General features: G+C 34.7%; 2 protein-coding genes across 2 annotated transcripts in view; one reads left to right on the forward strand and one right to left on the reverse strand.

Annotated features, from left to right (window-relative positions):
• Window positions 1-16,139, forward strand: part of LOC108735738 — a 28,319-nt gene extending 12,180 nt beyond the window's left edge. The window contains exons 2-9 of the mRNA XM_018467863.1: window positions 10,241-10,376; window positions 10,536-10,705; window positions 10,870-11,026; window positions 12,073-12,112; window positions 12,167-12,327; window positions 12,470-13,572; window positions 14,495-14,719; window positions 15,862-16,139. Of these exons, the coding sequence (XP_018323365.1) occupies window positions 10,265-10,376; window positions 10,536-10,705; window positions 10,870-11,026; window positions 12,073-12,112; window positions 12,167-12,327; window positions 12,470-13,572; window positions 14,495-14,719; window positions 15,862-15,996 (2,103 nt within the window). The 5' untranslated portion in view covers window positions 10,241-10,264 and the 3' untranslated portion in view covers window positions 15,997-16,139. The remainder of the gene's footprint in view (window positions 1-10,240; window positions 10,377-10,535; window positions 10,706-10,869; window positions 11,027-12,072; window positions 12,113-12,166; window positions 12,328-12,469; window positions 13,573-14,494; window positions 14,720-15,861) is intronic.
• Window positions 5,800-6,558, reverse strand: LOC108735729. Its single transcript, XM_018467837.1, has one exon. It carries the CDS (start codon window positions 6,415-6,417, stop codon window positions 5,800-5,802), a length of 618 nt encoding a protein of 205 aa, XP_018323339.1. The 5' UTR covers window positions 6,418-6,558.
• Window positions 16,140-16,148: the final 9 nt, after the last annotated feature.

Here is a 16,148-nt window from a genome sequence, read left to right on the forward strand (position 1 = left end):
TGGAGCATACGTAATCCTAAAATGTAGCATCGTACTACAGATGGCGTTTACCGCGCCATTTGTAGTATTTTCTAAAACGCCCTGTAAAGACAGCAAGTAAAAGTTGGTCTGTGTTCTGTCGGAGCTGTCTGCGACGCGCTGATGAGATCCAAAAAGATCGAACTCGCGATCCGCGTCTGCCAGTTTCTACAGAATACAGGCCACTTCAAATTATTTTATTCGTTCTAGATGTTGGCGAGAAGATGGTTGAAATTGTTCTTTCAAAGTTACTAAAATTCTTAATATCAAAATTCTTATCCCTACTAAAAGAATGAGCCAGCCGAAACTGGTTCAAGCTGCAAAACTATTGTCAGGATGGTAAACTTTACCAACCCTCGAAATACGGAATGGTAATGAGCTTATGAAACAAGCAATGAATGTGATGATAAAAATTCTTTCGTACTTGCACAACAATAGCGCAGGAATCGAACAGAATTTGGAAAAGTTTGCTGAAGGTACATTCTTGAAACTGATTTCGGACAATCTATACAAATAAACAAAAAACAAATATACAAATAAACAGATCCCTAAGTAGATATCCATCTATTTAAATGGACCTTGTTAAGCATAATGAAATCCACTAAATGTGGCATTCTACTACAGATGGCGTTTACCGAAACTGTCTGCGACGCGCTGAGGAGATCCAGAAAGAAATCGGGATCCGCGTCTGGCAGTTTCAACAGAATACTTCGAATTTGTTTGTTAGTATTAATTAAAATTTTCTGAAGCGTTGTGCCTTTTCTATACGTACACAAAAAAAATGCTTTTCAACCCTTACATGTAACAAATTTAGTATAATAAAATTATATAGTTTCGAATTGGACGAGCAACAATTTCTACGGACAATTAAGAAGGCCCTTGTAGGAAAGTTTAGCTTGGTCGTACACCATTGTAGAAAATTGTAGACGTTTGAGGCATAAATAGTTGTAGTTTATCATAATATTTCGTAATTTAAAGATTTATAGTAAAGTACATACAACTTTGAACAATTATCAAGGATATTGTACAATACTGTCCCAATCCCAGTACTATGTTGTAAAAAATTGTAGTATTTAAACATAGTGGAGNATAAAGAAATGTTCACAAATTTTATAAAGTACCAGCAGTATTCTAAGGGTATCATTCTCTTACTTGTGATAGGTAAACGGGTTAGTAGATGTATTGTTACAGCAACAAATAATAAAGTAAAAGACTTACAATTATGACTTTATATTTCAAAACACTGTTAAATAATAAATATGAAAATACCTACTACTAATTTATAATCAACGAACAAATACAAAATTAAGTAACTTATCCTGATAATTCTGAGAGTTAGGGAAGAGAATTAAACTCCCACTCCTTCTGATAGTTCCTATGTAAGGACAAAATTTGTAAACATAGATTAGGTTTTATGTGAAATTTTTAAAGAAGTTGCAGTGTGTGCGAAACGTGAACTTTTTCATGTTGCCTATATACATATACATATTGTAGCGAGCACGAGCGTATTTGTGTGCGATCGGGCATACGTGTGTGTGAGAGGCTTATCGATTCGCCGACTAGCCGCGGACGCTTTTCTTCATGTGCACCGTATCTGTAAACGTGTGTGTCGTATCTGTGTTTCGGGAAAGCAATTAAACAGTCCAAAGAAAACGAAACTTTTCCGGACGGCTCGAGAAAGTTCCCGAAAGAGACTAGAGTATTTAACGGTAGAGACGATCGCCAACAAGACTATAAATAAATTGACCGTTGTAGAAGTGAATCTAGAAACAAATTGACAGCGTAGTGAATAGTGATATAGTAACAGTACTGTAAATAAATAGAGTAATTCATCACTTAAGTTAGTAATAATTTAATAGTGTTTTTAATTCATTTAATAATAATTAGTGTAAATAAATAGTTTTTGTCGTTCTAAGTCTTAAAAGTTAAATTTTGTTAAACCCACGAACATTACAGTATAGTTGTATTGAAACATACTAAATCGGTGTTTTATATTAACATGATCATAATTTTCACCAAGAAACTGTAGTTTCAATTACCTTTATCAATAACGATATATTATGCACCAAGCGAAGAAAGTATGTATTGCCTTGCCACCCGAACCGAAACCAAAGGTGGTAAACTCTAAGGAGAATGCTATACTATCTTCTCGAACTCCGTAACACTAGTTTTTATCGTACCCCTGCCCCGAAAGTAGATATTCCTGATTTCAAGACCGAAAGCGAAATATAAACTCCCTCATTTACTGCTTCTTAGAAAAGTATTTTTAACTTCCACCGCGTAGAAATTGCCGTCCGAGCCGAAACGAGGGAGGAAACCAAGCGAAAGATGGTAAAATCCTTTCCTAATAAACAGTAAATGCGATTTCCTGCCCGGGAGGGGATGTTGTGCGTTAGTTCCTAAAATCAGGGTTTGCGGCATGGCAACAATCGCATTTACTTCTTATTAAGAGAGGATTTTACCACACTCCACATGGTTTTCGTCCTCGCCTTCGGCTCAAGTGACAATTTTCACACAGAAGATTAGTGATTTACAACGCAACATTTCTTGTCTTGCTTGTTGGATTTTTGTCCTGCCTTACTTAGCAAGACAAATGGTTGTTTTACTTCTTGTTTTATTAATTTCTTGCTGGACATGGGGAAATTCCCAGTCTGATTTGTCTAAATTCGTGGAAAAAGGATTTTGACAGAGAGTGGAATCTAAGTATGCGTGTACACTTACATTTACATACATTGTACACCTCACACGTTATGTTAATTCTTTTTATATATATAATATATGTAGGTATGTATATATTGGAATATCGCAGATTTAAATTTTGTACTTTTTAATTAATTATTTACTGTAGTGCAAGTTTTCAGTTAAAGGTCTACGCTAAAACTTGCGTGCTTTCAATTTTTATTTTGAAACATTGCACTGCCCTAGCTTTCATTATTGGGTTTTGGGTGAATAAGCAAATGTGTCCGTATAGATATTTAAAATATAATAATAATGCCTCTTATTATAAACACAAACTCAAGAAAATAAGCATAAGCAAGAAATAATAACCAAATTAAAATATTTTAATAAACAAAAGTTAATAAACTGAACTAGGTAACACGGTTGTTGGTTTACGTCCGACATATTTAATTTAACGTTTCGGATTTGGTTGTACAGATGCATTACATTTTGTCGAAGGACCAATAATGTATAAGACGCGTTGTAAAATAATTTCTTTTCAAATTACTAACTAACGTTCTTAATATTATATATAAAAGAAATTATGAGTTCTGTCAGCACAGGGCAAAATAGTATTACGTAGTTAGTATCAGCAATTTCTTACGCTGAAGTGTACGATGTGTTACATACCTATTTACAAACAATTCCTTTAAATTTAATTTTTCAGACAATTTTTAACACAAAGGAAGTGATTAAACGAATTGTTTACAAAAGTGAATTTCGACCACTCGAAGCAATGGTGCTAAGTTTCGAGCTCACAGTGACTGATAGGAGGTCAGAACTAGTTTAACTTATTTAATTTAATTTGTATTATAAAAATAGCTACTGTCAAAAGGAGAACAGAAAGTTATTTTCGGCTAGTCGAAATAGAAACTGATATAAACTTTCATTTGTACAATAAGTAGCATCGGTTCTCCCTACCAAACAATGATATTATTGTCTGTACACAATAATGACGGCATAAACCAGAGTGACTACCCTCTTTTGTAGGTTTCAAAAATTGACCTCAAGGGTAGTAACCTTTATAAAGTATTTCTCTGTACAATAAACTAATAAACCATAAACAAATTTCCAAAGTCATGCGTCACCAAATAATGTTCGTGATACTTAATAACGGTAGAGTTAAATAATAATAAAATGGAAAATTGTGGCTAATGATCAAAGCTCCGTACACTTCGCACTGTCAACCTACGTGACCATCTAGATCTCCAGTCTGTTGAGCAAAACATCACATACACTCTTTAAAAAAAAACCCAAAGCTTTTAGGTGTTTCATTCCCACTAGCCAATAATGCTGGTGTGCGGGTAATCCCTCCAGACTAGCCGGAAAGTGGGACGGAAGGCCCTCTTCAGCCTCCTTTCCGGAATCGTGGGAATGGGTGGTTGGTGGTTCGGGTGAGATAAATGAGACAGACGAAATGAATATAGAAGAGAATGAAAGCTTGTCTGTGGAATATTACTGTCCCAGCATTTGCCTAAGTGATCCAAGGAAACCGCAGAAAAAGATGGACTAAGGCAGATGGACCCGGAATCAAACCGACGCCCTCCCTAATGTTAAGCAACGGTCTAAAACTGGGCCATGCCGCTCGGTACACTCTTTGATTAGTAGCTACCCTTTTATAGCGTTAAGAGCCTAGGAAAATACTAGCCCTCAGTCATGTATAGCTCAATGTTTACCATCATCAGCTGTTTTACTTTTCTTTTTTTCATTATTAAGCCGTTTATTATGGTGTATGGCATTTTTACTTTATTATTAGTGGGATTACTATTAATTTGCGTCCAGCTCCTGAGAAGTCAGTAATCGTTATGTCAGTTATCCATACAGATCCTGCCGTACACAACAGCCTTGTAGAAGCCGTAGTAGGTCAGATGTATGGGTACTCTAGCAGAAAGCTACAGAGTACTGGTGCGTCAAATCAGGGGTCAGGATTCGATTCCCGGCAAGGTAGTGATATCAGCAACAACTTTTCTTCATTAATTTGAGGTTATCTGTATGAAACATTTCGGGGAATGTTAAAATGGTTTGGTAGTAGGTAAACAGTAAATACGATTTCTTACTTATGAGAGAGAGTTATGTTGCATTTTCTCATAACTGAAATCTGAAACAGGGCAGGAGTGTGGTAATAAGTTGTATACAGTCCTTGGGAAGAAAGTACGGCAATTATCCCTTCCGGAAGTTTACCACCCTAGCTCTCGTCTCGGGTGGCAATTCGCACTCGGGAGGTATTGCCATTCTTTCTCCTCTTAATGTGTAAAATATTTTTTTAAACTGACTTATCACATCGCCTCAAATTTTTTCGTCCATCTATCGCATGTCGCATTACAGCAGAGTAGGGGTAAAAGTGAAGGGCGTTCGGCAGAGCAGCCAACGTCAATATGGTGGCGGCCATGGCTCGCATGAGCCAACCGTGTAGCATTCATATTCTCACTGATTCGTGCAAGTGCATGACAATTACATTTATAGACTGTGAAACTCAAAGCGAAGATGAAATTATTGATAGAATAACTGAAATTCAAAATGATTCAATGATTTATCTTCTGAATGATTGTATTTATTATGTATTCCGTACTCTCATACGCAGATTGAAATTAAAATTTTTAGTTGGATATCTTGACTACTATTGATTTCCCATTATCATTCCCATTTTCCAATCATTAAGATAAGATTAAGAACGCGATTTTAATTTTTATATCCTAAATCGAATAATTTTCCGAAAATTTACAGTTAAATGCCTATAATCCGAAAAGTTTCATTTGCATCGTGGTTTCATAAAACCACACAATCGTTTTTTTTTTTTGCTGTTCGTCAAAATTCAATTTTTGAAGTTTCGTCAAATAATTTCCAAAAAAGGCTAGTGAAAAACAAGCAGACGTCATGGTCACGATTCTCAGTTATTACATAAGTGTCATTTAACCGGCTACGATACGGAACACTAAGTACTTACCACATTAAGATAATTATTTTGAAATTAAAATAGAATAGTAAAACAAGATGGTACAATGGTGTACTACAAATGCAATTCATCGATAATATACATTTTAAAATAATATCAATAAGAAAAGATCATTTTAAATTTTCTGAAACCAGGACATTTAAATGCGACTTTTTGCTTTCATGGCGAAGAGCGTTGAGAGCTGCACAACAGAAAGCACATAAGAAAAAGTTCTCAAAGTCCTGAACCGTGCTGTCTTTCCTGTCGAACATATCATGTGATATAAGGAATACCAAGGAGTAGGTAACAGCAGCGAGAGAGCACCATACATTAAAAGGTTCCTCCAAAGAGGCCACGGCAAGGGACATGCAACAACTACCTGTCAGCATCGAATTGAAATAATTCGAATCGTTTTTGTTGATTTCCATTAGTTGAACCATCAAAGGAACCACACATAAAGCCGAATGTAACCAGGATAATATACGATCGTAGCGCAGCATCAACCAAATTTCGGTAGTTAAAAAAGGAAGTGCAACAAGCATTTGCAAAAATGATGTCGAATCGTGCACTTCTGACAAGAGAGTATTATGAACGAATTTGACTCCTCCACAACATTTACTAAGGCCCACCATTGAGTTCATGAATATTGCAAGGAACGTCCCTAGCGGTAAAAAATCGGGAAACTCCCTCAGATAGGACAGCAGACAGTGACTACTTACTATTGTCAATACTACATACGAAAACGCCATTTTTATACCAAGTAATTAAGTACACGAAATACTGAAAATTTTGTGACTTACATTTAAAACTATAAGTTGACACTTTATCCTCCCATGCCAACTTTAACATCCATACTGACAAGGAACCATAGATAATATTCACCAAGTAAAGGTAATAATTTTATTAGGAACTGACCTAGGGTTCCTAAATATGTATATAAAGTACCACAGTATATGGCTTCACTTTTTGGAGTGGAAATGGTCGAATTTGTCAATTGATTCTTAAATAAACTACAGATAATCTCAAAGTAATTGTTAATTAACCCACCCTACAATAAATTCAAAACTGTCTGATTCGTAACTGTCAATAATATCATCGTAATAGTACTTCAAAAAATGGAATTCTGACTTTAAAAAAGCTCATCCATCGCAAATTCACGTGACAGGAAAAGTGTTGTAATGTGTGTTTTAGTTAAAACAATAAAATTAATAATTAATATTTTAAGAAAGATGATTTTTAATTTTACTTCCAGCTGTTGATATATCAAATACCGATAATGTTCATTTATTTAAAAAAACTCATAGAATCTAACTACTATATTTTAGGTTGAACGATTCTTTCTATATTTTCCTGATATAATTGTGGTACCTATATTCTTAGTTAGATAGTGTCACATGTATGTAGGCAACCCAACACACATAGTGTCAGAGAAGACCAGGTTTTAGACGTCATATACTGGATCATTCTACAACACGACCAGTCTCTATAAAAAGCTGTCGCGAGATGGAGTGTAATTAGTACGAATCAAAGAATTCAAAGCGATACAAAGCGAAGAAATGAGAATTATAGTGGTGAATTGNTCTGGTTGTTTTTTTTTTTTGTTTTCGTGGAGGAGAGGAAATCTTCAAAAGACACCCGGCCGCCCGCGCGACCGGGTAGTGTCGGATTCATCACGGAGGACGCCTACCGACTAAAACCTCTCCCCCTCAGGCCGTTCTAGGGCCGCGAGGCCCTCTTCAGGCGCGTGGTGTTGTTCTTACTATTTGTGTAATATTTTTAGTAAGATGAATTTCTGGTTGCGCTGGGACCAATATTTATACCAACCTGAGGTAATGAAAAGGGGTGGAATGTAGCGGGGTTGAAGGTGGGGTGATGAAGTGGGGTAAAATTGGTTAAAGAATGAACGAATGTGGGATAACGGGTACTTAGGGAAAAAAAATTAAAAAAAATGATGCTGGGAACGAACGTGGCATACTCGAAAACCTAGGATTAAAGAGCAAGTCTGTACGATAACTAGAAGAGAAAAAAAAACAGAAATTGAAGGAAAGATAAAATTTATCGTGCGGGAAATAAGTAAATAAATAAATAGAAAATAAAAAAGGAAATAGATATCTAGACAAAAAACCAGTGAATGAAAAAAAGAAAAATATTAAAAGAATTGAATAAAGTTTAGTTTTCGAAATATGCCTCATGTAGGGGTTGTTGTTGGTAACGGTGAAACTTGTCGGACGGGTTGGTAAGGGAAGTAGGTAGGTAAACAGACCGGTCGACTAGTCTGGGTTTCGTGGAACAAATTTTGCATGTACTTTCCTACCAGGTACAACAGTATAAGTATTACTTAATCCAAAAAAAGGAAAGTTGCGCAATAATGTGAATTTAATTAAAATTATCTGAAGCGTTGTACCTTTTCTCTACGTACACAAAAAACCCTTNCGACCAGTCTCTATAAAAAGCTGTCGCGAGATGGAGTGTAATTAGTACGAATCAAAGAATTCAAAGCGATACAAAGCGAAGAAATGAGAATTGTAGTGGTGAATTGATAACTAATAAATAATAGAAGTGTTAAGCCGCGATTCGGAAGTTTTACCATTTGACATGACAGTACTATTATCGATCTTTGTGTTTTTGTTATAAATATCTGTTTGATTACAAAGTGAATCTTTCATTTGTTATTTATATATATGTAATATGGTTGTATGCTGTCAACGCGTTTGATTCATTTACAAAAAATTAAACAAACAATTATTTATTGTCGAATTACTATGGAAATTGTCAGTTCATCTGCTCGTACTGGTTCTACAAGCAGATTTATCTGTTATATTAGGGGCTGTAACAATAAATCAAATAAAAATTTAGATCTTTTCTTACATTTTTCGCCAAAGTCTGGTAACAGTGTTGTAAAAATCAAAAAAATATTTAGAATTTTGAAAAATTAGACAAATTAAAAGCATTTAAACGCGTTTTTAAACTAAAGAGTATTACTCTGAAGATGAGAATTTGACACTGATTTCATATTTCATATTACATAAGTAAACAAACAAAGATGAGAATAGTGAAGCAGTAGACATCCGATAATTTTTAATTTTGTATACTTATTAACAGATAAAAAGAGAAAAGAAAATTTAAAAAGTCGTATAAAGGACACGATTTTTACTAATCTTTTTTTAGTAATTAGAAATCAACCTCTAAATATTTAAGAACTATTAGTTGTCTTCTGCCGTCAAAATTAGAAAAATTTTGATTTTGATTTCAACTTAAAATATACGTAAATTACCATGATTAATAATGTTTTTTAAAACTGCCCAGTTAAAAATATTACTCAATGAAAGAATTACATTATCCAAATAACTGTCACTGATTCAAAATACAGGTATTTATTTTAAATTCGGAGTCATCCATATTAATTGAGTCACTCCTTCATGTCAGTTCCCAATAGTTTTGAGTAAATAAATCTTTTTCAATGTATTTTTTATTTCCTCTCCATCAGTTTAAGGATTCCATGCAATGTTTCCAACTAATACCGCTATTAGTTTTTATTTAACAGTAACATAAAGAAATTTAAATTGATATATATTATACATAATTCTTATTTATCCTTTGGGTTACCAAACCTTCTATTCCCACAAGCAACTTTATATTGACGAAAAAATAAAGTTGCAGGTATGGGGATAGCCAGGAAGTATGGCGAATAAGGCAACAGGAAACGTGGTGGCAGCAGTAAAAGCTTTGAGCCGAGTTGCCACCGTTATACTAAAGGCGTAACGAACAACTATTAATCAAAATTACGATTATTCACTCATCTTTACACGGCATAGCTTCGTGTTATCTGGGGTAAACGTTCTAAACACCAACGACAAAAGCTGCACTGACACCCACTTATCGTCATTAGTTCTCATGAAAATACCCCAAATGCACGTTGCTATATTTTAGAATTACGTATGCTCCAACAAGACCCACTTTTAATATATGGACATCTACTTGCTGAAACGAATCCCGGCGTAGCTAACCTCAACGTGATAGGCGCGTTACCATAATCGTATAAAATAATTCCAAGTGGTCTATATTCTGTCGAAACTGCCAGACGCGGATTGCGATTTCGATCTTTCTGGATCTCATCAGCGCGTCGCAGACAGCTCCGACAGAACACAGACCAACTTTTACCTGCTGTCTTAACAGCGCGTTTTAGAAAATACCACAAATGACGCGGTAAACGCCATCTGTAGTACGATGCTACATTTTAGGATTACGTAATCTCCAACAAGGTCGATTTAAATATATTGATATCAACTTGCTGAAACGAATCCCGGCGTAGCTAACCTCAACGTGATAGGCACGTNCGCAGTCTCCTCGCCATAACGTGCAAAATTGTAAAACTGAGATTCCATGGTAAATCCACTTGTTTCCGGATTTGCTTCTTCTGCTTCGGTTGCAGTTGCCATTTTTGATGGATTTTTTTTATTTCAAAGTTTACGATATGATACGATGCTTATTATGTGTGTACACAGTAGGTTTCATTTTTAAAGAATTAATTCTATGTTTAAGATAAAATTTATAAAATTCATTTTGTTTTAGATTACAGAAAAGTAGTCAATTAAAATGTCCAACATCGAAAGAAAAGAATATCAAGAAACCAAAGTCTTGAGGACTAGATCGCCCATGCGAAATACGAGATCAACACAGAATTTAACTGAATTTGATCACAACTTAGGTAAATGCAAAATAACTACTCAATAGCAAGGTATAATACTACAGATTTAACTGCTCATTTATAAAAAAATCCAGTGGTTCTTCATTTTAACGTTTCGGTCATTATTATTAATCAGCATATTCCAGGAGGACCCGATTGTTTATGTACAAATAATTTTAGATAATTTACTCGAAGATCTGCAAAACTCTGTTTCCAGACCAAGTAGTTCATTAGGAAAAACCTACAATGGAATTGAATCCAATCGAAGTAACTCCCTAAATCGAATATCCCACATGAAGCCATCGAATCCAGTGACAGAATATTCTTCTGATGACGCATATTCATATACGGTTCGTAAACAAGAGCTAGGACAAACGAAACTATTCTAAAATAACATGAAAGTACTTACATACATACACATTTAATTTTCGCTAAAATTTTTCTTAAATTCTGTTATTCTTGTCGTAACTCAAAATGGTTAGCAATATTTTAATTTTTTAATGATCCACTTTAGTCACCAGATGGATTAAAAAGCGTCAAGAGTTATAAAAAGGAATCTTATTCATATAACACCACCGGAAGAGATGTACCAATAGAAAGAAATCGAGTGCAAAATAATATTAATCAATTGGATTCTTTATTAGATGATCTGCAGCAAGTTAAAAAGGGAGGTAAGTAACAAATGATGGTATAGCTAGTTCAAAATCTCATGAACCTTCGCATTGTACATTATGAAAACATTAACTTGAGTCTTAACCACATGCTGTGCTACACAACCAGGGAAGAAGCTCCAGTTAAATTGAAAAACAGTAACGGTAAATGTTTTCAAGAAGTAGAAATGTAAAAATTAATGATACGGCAGAATTTTATTACTGTACAACTAATATTGCCACGCGACAAGACAAATTGTACGTATCGTCTTGCTTATGTTTTATCTCGACTTGACAGAATTTTATCGCGATTTTGGAGACGAGAGACTCGGCTTTAATTAGGACGATCAAAATTGGCAAAGTACGCAATAAATTATCTGTGAGAATGGACGTATCTTCCTTCTTGTTTCCACTTCGGATTGTAGTTATTTGATCCGTTTTGAACACGCCCATGTTAAGTTAGGAAATGCTTCATGATTATACTTCGTTTAGTTTCTTTAGCGATGTGACCTTTAGTTTGACCGGCGCAAAGTAGAAAAGAACAGCACTAAGCCAGAAAAGGAAGGAGACAACTCTCGGCCAAACTCTTGACCGATGAGGAGCGTATAATCCGTACAGTACTGCACGGAAAAATTGACCATTTTATCCACTAAAATTGCATTGCTCAAATGTGCTGTTATTGGTACCATTTAGTACTAAAAATATCAACGAAATGTTTATTTATATTTGAAGACATATTAAAGGCTTTAACGCTTGTTTTCGACTCCTACTACTATTAGCTCGATCTAATGTATGTATGAGAAACACATCATACGAGACGTAACAGAGACGAAACGAGACAAAAGTTGATTTTCTCGTCTCGTCACGTCTCGCGGCAACACTATGGACTACACAATGCTAAGGTTCATGAAATTCTGAACTATCTCTAAGATATTTTGAAATTGAAGTAGGTACGATGATCTTATAATTATTTAGATCAAATGTTTCAAGAATACAAAAAGCGTAATGAAGACAAATATGAATATATGCAATAAAAATCAATATCAACTCATTTTTCTTTTCTCTAGGTATTTTAACCGATGACTCTGGAATCGATTCAGGACTACTGTAAGTTGGAGTTAATAAATGACTTGTTCGTTTGCTAATGTAACAAAATTGCAGCGAAGGCGACAAAAACAATTACGTTTCAAAGAAAACAGTACAACGAGAACTACATTATGGCGATACGCCCCCAAGACCTTCCTCTAGATCTGAAATGTTTGAAAAACAAGAAAGATATGAAAAGACGGGTTCTTTGGGAAGAGAGTCTCGATTGTCTGAAGGTACATTTATATCTTACTTGATACACTCAACGATCTATATTATTTTAATGATCTTTATTCAAATTTGTAAATAATACAAAAAAGTCCAATTGATGTTTCAGCATACAGTTTTCATTTTAAAAAATTACATCATAAATTGCAGGTATTTATGGTGAGACTAGGCATGTTCGTCAAAGAACTCCGTCCCCCATACATAGCAACACATCAACGTTATCTCGACAAAAGAAGGTCAGTAATGTTCACGAATATCCCGTTAAAGTTTTCGAAACGACCGCTCCCGACATTGAGCCGGAAGTTTTAGCTAGTCTCGATCCAAATCTTCGACCACCCGGAAATACTAAAGTCACTACCACGATAAAAACTTATACCTACGAAATCCCAGGTGACACACCAACTTCCGATTCTGAAAGTCGCACGGAAAAGTATCTTTATTCTAACGACTCCCAAACGACACCTAGTAAGAGCTTCGTTTATAATAAAGCCGAGAACGTTTCAAATAGAAGTGAAACTCATTACCCTCCCCAACAACAAGACTGGACGTACAAAGAAGCTAAACTTGATAAGTTTTCGGAAAAGAAAGAAATCGTACATCCACCAGAACCGCAAAGTTGGACTTACAAAGAAGCTAAAATCGACAAATTTTCAGAAAAAAAGGAAGTCGTTCAACCACCCGAACAGAACTGGACATTCAAAGAGGCTAAAATCGATAAGTTTTCAGAAACTATTCAACCTTATCAAAAGCCTTCTCCGCCTGTGGGAGAAACGACTCTTTTGAAAGAAACCATAAACACTCGTAATTATCAACCCGGATATCAGCCAGAACCTTTCCAACCAGGAAGACAAAAAACTGAATATTTTTATAATGAGAACGTTATCACCAGAAATTATCAAAATGGTTATCCACCTCAACATGAACCTACACCACCCGTACAAAGGAAAGAAATTTACATTCACCACGAAACTCACACAAATAAAAACGTCCAAAATGGATATCCACCACAACCGCAACCGGAGAAAATAATCAGTTACAATAGGGAGGATAGAATTGAAAACATCGATCATAGAAAACCACCACCCACAACTATTGAACACAAGTACATTTCGCATACGACGGATACGTATAAAAGTGGATATCCGAAAAGTCCAGAATCAGAACCATTGTTACGACCTCAACCTTTCCCAACTACAGAAATCGATGGTCCACCAAAGAAGCTCGACGATCTAATGGCCACGATTGGAAACGAGGTACGATATTCATTTGTTGTATAATAATAAATCACTTGCAAATGTACAAATGATACTCATTATGGTTTCCTTTTTATTATTTTAAAAATGTTAGTATATTTTCATGTTCATATTTATGGTAACAACATGCAAATAAGATATTACAGGTGTGTTCCGAAATATAACTCTACATACTGGCCAGTGCTGATGACGTTATAAATCGGCGCCATATTGTACTGGTGTGCCACCATATTGTACTAGTGAGACAAATGTGATGTAGTAGTATATCAAACGGGCGTGTGTGCATCAGACTTTGAGGAATTTTTTATTGTAAGAAACTTTAATAACTTTTAGAGCAAAATTACTGTAAACGAGCACAAACACTATTGTCAATATGGCGTCAATTTGACATCAATGCACTGGCCAGTATATTTCGGAACGAATCAACAGTATGGCGTCGATTCATTACGTCATCAGCACTGGTCAGTATGCTGAGTTATGTTTCGGAACACACCCTACATTATCTTACAGTTTAAACAAAAAATATATTTTTGTTGTTACTAACAAATATAAAACGAATTTATAAAAACCGCCAGTGGCAGATTCAAAATGGGAGGGTTTCGGGTACGCCTTTTTACCTTATTGGGGATTAGAAAAATCAAAATTCGACGTCTATTTTCAGTCAGCGTATAACTTCGGATAAAATGATCAAATCGTTAGAGGATTATAATCAAATCATTAGAAGATTGTCTCGAATTATGTCCAAGATTTGATATGAGAATGAGCAATCAATCAGATTATTCGCTTGGGGAGGAATAAGTTTTATCATGCATAAAAAGGGCAGAAATTTTCTTCCTCAAAATTCTACATCCGCCCCAGAAAAACACAATAGTTCAGAATTCTAGTTGTACAAATACTTACCTAAATATAATTTCTTTATTAGCCTCCTGACAGTCCACTGAATGCTGGTTTTAAAGCACACGAAGCCGAAATAGTTCAGCAAAAAAAAGTTGAACATTTGAAGCAACAAGCAGAGGAAAAGCCGCCTAAAGAAAAGCCAAAAAATTTACCAGCAACTAAAAATATTACAGGACCTCCTGTGTATTACCCCCCTGGGCATGAAATGTTCGCAAAGAAAGAAGAAGCTTCAGCTTCAATGAGAGCAGAGGTAAATTATTTACATACACTTATAAATTCTGAAAAAACTGTATTATAGTCATCTACTAAAAAAGTTTATGTCCCGTTTACTCTTTCGGAACATAACGCTTTTAACTACATCACTATACTCCAAGTGTTTAATACATATAAAACAAATAACGTGCAAGTATACGTATAAACAAAGAGCAATAAACGTAAATTCGTGTCAAAGATCATCGAAAATAAAATAATTTGATAAGTTTGTTCTTAAGTCCTGACTAAAATGTTTCTAATTTTCTAGGTTAAACATATACCATGAAAGTAACTACTGCCCTTTATTATTACTATGAACAATTTACTTATGATACGACCATTAAAGCATGTTGATTTGGATTTACCAAACTGTTTTACTCATGTCGAGAGGCCGAAATGATATTCCAGTCGACGACATACAACTCATTTCAAACAGTTAGAAATAAGTTCTTTCCTTTTCCTGGATGCGTCGAAATGAAAAAATTCAAACCATTTCTACCTTGCTCACGCTGGTTTCCTCAAGATCACATCTCTAATCGTTTGAAATGAGTTATAAAATGAATTTTTTCTATCCCTCGAGAACGGTATCTTCTTTTATGTAACCCTGTAAATGTACAAAATTTCATGATGATCGGTTAATAATTTAAGACGTGAAACGGTAACCAAGGTGACATTTTTAACAATGAGACATTTAGAAGAATTTTTGAGTTCGTTTCAATACATTAAAGTGAATCAATTTTTTTCTTCATTGGTTTGAGATTATCTGCAGTGGTAAAAAAATGAATTCACTTTACATATTAATTAGAATAGTTAAATTTATGTATTTATTTATATTAAACGGCCAGAGTATAATAAAAAATTAATCCATTAAATCTGAAAAAGCAGGATGTGCGTCTTGTGTTGCAAATTAAATTTTATTTTACTTTTTATCTTTCAGTTTTCGATGAATTAAATATCGCAATAAACAACCGAATTTTTTCCAATATTTAAACAATTTCGCAAAATAAAAACCAAAAAAATCCATATTCAAATTCTTGTAGAACTATGTCACCTTCCCTCCCTCGCCTATCCCACCAAACCCGAGATCATATCATCTGCACAAATACCAATAACTAATTTAACGTCTATACTTTTTTTTAGGGAGGAATGGCACAAGCGGGCGGAAAATATGCTTATGAAGCCGAAAGTAAAAGTAAATCAAAATCAAAATCAGGCGCAGCTATAGTTCCTGTATGCCTTCCTTTATGTTGTGGACTACCTTGTGTCATATTATAATTTTAAAACTTATTTTAATTACTAATTTAGCAGCTCATTATTTCTTGATTGTTGTTTATTCTTAAACAAATTACACAATGTACTCATAATTTGTTATTAACATTTCCCGGTGTTAAAATGTATAAATTACGTGTCCAATTTAACTCGTTACC

This window comes from Agrilus planipennis, unplaced genomic scaffold (assembly GCF_000699045.2).
Source record: "Agrilus planipennis isolate EAB-ADULT unplaced genomic scaffold, Apla_2.0 scaffold32, whole genome shotgun sequence".
Lineage (NCBI taxonomy): Eukaryota > Metazoa > Arthropoda > Insecta > Coleoptera > Buprestidae > Agrilus > Agrilus planipennis.

Excerpts from the sequence above, each read along its gene's own strand:
- LOC108735729 (XM_018467837.1), bottom strand. The coding sequence starts at position 6,417 with ATGGCGTTTTCGTATGTAGTATTGACAATAGTAAGTAGTCACTGTCTG.